Source organism: Lates calcarifer, linkage group LG13, assembly GCF_001640805.2.
Source record: "Lates calcarifer isolate ASB-BC8 linkage group LG13, TLL_Latcal_v3, whole genome shotgun sequence".
Lineage (NCBI taxonomy): Eukaryota > Metazoa > Chordata > Actinopteri > Centropomidae > Lates > Lates calcarifer.
This window is the reverse complement of record NC_066845.1, coordinates 14,167,036-14,171,967: the sequence shown is the minus strand read 5'-3', so window position 1 is coordinate 14,171,967 and position 4,932 is coordinate 14,167,036. Positions and strand designations below refer to the sequence as shown.

The 4,932-nt window shown below is 41.8% G+C and overlaps 1 protein-coding gene across 1 annotated transcript; it reads left to right on the top strand.

Moving 5' to 3' along the window:
* Positions 1–216: 216 nt before the first annotated feature.
* Positions 217–4,563, top strand: ido1 (indoleamine 2,3-dioxygenase 1). The gene is made up of 10 exons (XM_018669773.1): positions 217–404; positions 955–1,050; positions 2,625–2,744; positions 2,859–2,977; positions 3,087–3,101; positions 3,202–3,301; positions 3,445–3,562; positions 3,657–3,708; positions 3,804–3,952; positions 4,052–4,563. Exons 1-10 carry the CDS (start codon positions 312–314, stop codon positions 4,426–4,428), a joined length of 1,239 nt encoding a protein of 412 aa, XP_018525289.1. The 5' UTR covers positions 217–311; the 3' UTR covers positions 4,429–4,563.
* The last annotated feature ends 369 nt before the right edge of the window (positions 4,564–4,932 follow it).

Below are 4,932 nucleotides of genomic sequence, written 5' to 3'. Positions count from 1 at the left end.
GTGCTGGTCAAATGCCAGTATGATGAAGAGAGTGTGGCAAACCCTTTCTCTGTTTAGATGCTTGTAAGTGTAGAAACTATAACAGTGGAGGTCTTTTATTTAATGATTCACAAGCATAGGTACTGATTTGCCACACTTTACTTGGAACTGTGCATCAGCAGAAGTGAGGGATAAATGTTGTGTAAGCAAAACCATTGATGACAACAGCTGAAAAGTTAACTCTGTGCCAGAGTCCAGTCAGGTTAGAGTCTCTTGAGCCATTCAGATAGTCCAAGGATTGTTGCTGTCTGCGGGTTTCTGTTACTTTCTCTATGGCTGCTGCTGAAACGGACTCGAAAATTACTTTCTCTCTAGACCTCTACCATGTCTCTGAAGAGCTCGGCTTCATCCTCCCTGAACCACTGGTAGGTGGAGAAGCTTCTTGATTTAAACAAAATCATTTTACACAGGCAGTTACAAAGAACTGAATGAATCGTACTGTCAGGAAACTGTAGTGTCTGGGTCATAGTGAAAACAGGACTTTGACTGAAAAAATTACAGTGATGCTGATTTTTATATAGGTAGAGAAACAAATATGGTGCAGTTTAACAGTTAGAAAACTGTGCACTCAGGGCTGGTGGTATTGATTGAGATCAAGTGACTGAGAGAAGTTGAAATTTGGCATTGTTCATGTTTGTTTTGTGTATTGAACTTTATTCCTACACACAGGAAAATCACATTCTGTTTAAGCCTTTCTCCAAATCCAAGGTCACTGTACATGTAACAACATAACAACATGAAATCGATGAAATATATTTTAGGCTCACAAGCCAAAAATTCAGAATAGAAAAACATCTCTGATTTTTCCATCATTTGCTCATTTACAACTGTGTAACTGTTGTATTTCATTTCCTTTTGTCATAATGATGAACATCTTTTCATGACACACATGATACTGCCATTGCACATTCAAAGAAAGAGCTTCCACCTTACTACCAGCCATGGATGGATATTGCCCTGCGAGTCCCAGAGCTTGTGCACTCTCATGAGTTGCGCTCCCATATTAACAAGGTGAGTGGGGACAATAAACTTGCAAGAACAGTTCACTACAGTGCATTCAGTAAGTATTCAGACATTTTGTTATGTTGCAGCCTTATGCTAAAATTGTTTAAATTAATTTTTTACCTCATCAATCTATAGTCAATACTCCATAATGACAAAGTGAAAACAGAATTTTAGAAATTTTCACAAATTTATTAAAAAGGAAAAATTTAAATATTGCACTGACAGACCCTTTTACTCAGTTACTACTACTTACTTGCGATTTAGTTGAAGCCACATTGGCAACGATTGCAGCCTTGAGTCTTCATGGGGTGATACAACAGTATTTGCACACCTTCTCTGCAGATCCTCTCAAGCAAGTTCTGCCAGATTGGATGGCCATTTTCATCACTCCAGAGATGTTCAGTTGGGTTCATGTCAGGCCTCTGGCTGAACCACTCAAGGACATTCTCAGAGCTGTCCCCACGCTACTCCTGCATTTTCTTGGCTGAATGTTGAAAGGTGAACTTTTAGCCCTGAGGTCCTGAGCTCTCTGGACCTGGTTTTCATCAAGGCTTTCCCTCAACCCTGACCAATCTCCCTGTCCCTGCAACTGAAAACACCCCCACAGTATGATGCTGCCTCCACCATGCTTCACCACTGGGATGGTTTTGGGCAGGTGATGAGTGGTTCCTGGTTTCTTCCAGACATGACACTTAAAATTAAGACCAAACAGTTCAATCTTGTTTTATCACTCCAGAGAATCATGTTTCACACAGTCTGAGAGTCTTTAAGCTGCTTTCTTTCTTCGCTTTCCTCCACGTGGGCTTTCATGTGTCTGTCACTGAGGAGAGGCTCTCATCTGACCACATTGTCATAAAGCCCAAATTGGTGGAGTGTTGCAGTGATGGTTGTCCTTCTGGGTGGTTCTCCCATCTCCACACAGGATATCTGGAGCACAGCCAGAGTGACCATTAGGTTCTTGGCCACCTCTCTTACCAAGGCCCTTCTCCCCACATTGCTCAGTTTGGCTGGGCAGCCAGCTATAAAAGGGGTCTTTGTCATTCCCAACTTATTCCATGTAAGAATTATGGAGACTGCTGTGCTCTTGGGAACTTTCAAGGCAGCAGAAATTTGTTTGTAGCCTTCCCCAGATCTGTGCCTCGACACAATTCTGTCACTGAGTTTTGCAGGCAATTCCTTCAACTTCATGATTTGGTTTTTGTTCTGATCTGCACTGTCAATTGTGAGAACTATATAGACAGGTGTGTGCCTTTTCAAATCATGTCCATTAATTTGAATTTACTACAGGTGGACTCCAGCCAAGGTGTAGAAATATGTCAAAGATGAAAAAGAGAAATGGGAGGTAGCTGAGCTAAATTTAACATGTCATGGCAAAGAGTCTGAATACTTATGTCAATGTGATAGTTCACATTTCTTTTGGTTAAAAAAAATACAAAAAATTCTAAAAGTTTTCACTTTGTCATTGTGGAGAATTTAAATGATTTTAGCGTAAGGCTGCAACAAAAAATGTGAAAAACAATAATACAATACACTGTGTTTTTGTGGAGATGTGGTTCAGCGTTGTTGGTCCTTCTGTCCAGATGCCGCTGTTGAGCAGCAAGTTTCTGCAGAAACACCGTGAGTTACGGTTGGCCCACCTGGCCCTTGGCGTGATGACCATGGGCTATGTCTGGCAGGAGGGAGAGAATGACACAGCTGAGGTAACCCTGTGTCTGTCAGTTTTTCTTTTTGCCATATTTACTGTTCCCTTCCTCCTTCCTTCCTGCACTGCTATCAGCTTTTTGATTTTCCATTTTTAATAATCTTCCTTTAAGATACTGCCATGTAATCTGGCTGTTCCATACTGGGAGGTGTCACAGCGTTTAGGACTTCCCCCAATTTTTACCCATGCTGATGGGGTATTGGCTAACTGGAGGAAGAAGGACCCTGAGGGGTGAGGCCACTAATGGTCTGCAAGTGCTTTTGATTACATCCCATATAAGTGTCAGGTATAAATCTGCCCTGTTTCTTTTTCATGTACATCTTTGTATCTCCTGTTCCAGACCTTTTGATATGGAGTAAGTACATTTCCATTTCATTTGGTTCCTCTACACACAATGTACCAAGATATTCAGACATATACACATTTTTTTTTTTGATTTATTTATTTACACACAGGAACCTGGAGCTGCTGTTCAGCCTCCCAGGTGGAGACAGTGTCCGAGGTTTCTTCATGGTCACTCTGCTGGTGGAGCTGGCTGCAGTTCCTGCACTGAGGGTGAGGATTCACACAAAACCTGTACCTGTGAAAAAGCAACCTGAGGATTAACTGTATTTAAGGTGTTGACTGAAAACTATAAAAGTCACAGTAAAACAAACAATTAAATCCACGAATTTACTGTAACTGGACCTGTGTTGCAGAGCATTCCCAATGTGATCAATGGTGTCAGGTGTGGTGACACTGAGGCTGTGGCCAGAGCCTTAGAGGACATCAGCCAGTCTATACAAGACATGACAGATGCACTCAAATTGATGCATGGTAGTCACTCAGACATATAACTTAAATAAATTAAAATTAATATTTGTTCCATTAACAAGTATTTTTGATCAATATGTATTTCTTCTTTATTAAGTGTACGTGAAGCCCTCCATCTTCTATGGCATCATGAGGATCTACCTGTCTGGGTACATACATTTTTTCATTGTTGTTGTTGTTTTTTTGTACAGTGGAACACGTTTTTTAAATGTGTCTGTATTTGTGTCCATGTAAACATAAACAGGTGGAAAGACAACCCCAGTATGCCAAAGGGGTTGGTTTATGAAGGGGTCCAGACAGAAGCGATGGAGTACTCAGGAGGAAGTGCTGCACAGAGCAGCCTGCTGCACTGTTTTGATGAACTTTTGGGAATCAAACATGGAGAAAACAGTGGTACAATGGCTGATTTTTTTTTCTCTGTCCTTTGAATGTCTGCATCAGTGCTGGAGAAGAATAAAAAGGAGTCACTCTGTTAATACTGCCTTTTTTCAGGTGCCTTTCTAACCCGCATGAGGGACTACATGCCACCTACTCACAAGCAGTTCATCCAAGACATCTCGTTGCAACCATCCCTGAAGAGTTTTGTCCAGCAGCAAGCCAGCGAGCGGCTAAACCAGGCCTTTCATCTCTGTGTCACAAAACTGTTGTCTTTGCGCAGCTACCACATCAGTGTCGTCAGCCGCTTCATCACCGTGCCCGCTGCCCGTGCCCGACAACTCCGCAACCAGAGCCAGGACTTTGAGAAGGAGGTGATCAGCAGAGCACCCACAGCACTGGAGGAGAGGGGCACCGGTGGCTCTGGTATCATGACCTTCCTTAAAACAGTGAGGGACCAAACAAAAGACGCCTTCCTGCCAGAGACAATGTGATGATGTGAACTGTCATCACTGAGGATAAACAACAGAGTGTCAACTACAGCACATAAAACAGGCAATAAATCAACTCTGATTACTTAGCACACTGTTTTATATGTCATTAAAAGGATGGCCTTTGGCAGAATGAGAGTGAGAGGCCTCCGTCACTTGTCTTACATGGAGCTTTGTTGTGTCTGCAGACAAACCTCAGCCTAATAGACATGAGTGATACCCATCATTCAGTCCAAACCATAATTCAAACCATTGCTGTTACTTACCATTAAATTCAACCACTAATTCCTTATTTAATCTGAACTGGAACAAAAAATGCATCAGGCGTCTGTTCCAGACCGATGTATCTGGGGATACTTGGACATTAGACAACTTCAGTCAGTACTAAACCCCCTTACTTTTGAAGAAAGTGGTTGTGAGATTCAGTTCAGTTGTAGTTTAGAAATAACAATGAAGATTTGTCTTCTGCAGTTTGAAAATGTGGCAGCATTTATCATTTATCTTTAA

Coding starts and splice junctions, on each gene's coding strand:
- ido1 (XM_018669773.1), top strand. CDS start 312: ATGGCTGCTGCTGAAACGGACTCGAAAATTACTTTCTCTCTAGACCTC. Junction 1,051..2,624: donor TGCGCTCCCATATTAACAAG/GTGAGTGGGGAC, acceptor CCTTCTGTCCAG/ATGCCGCTGTTGAGCAGCAA. Junction 3,302..3,444: donor CTGCAGTTCCTGCACTGAGG/GTGAGGATTCAC, acceptor CCTGTGTTGCAG/AGCATTCCCAATGTGATCAA.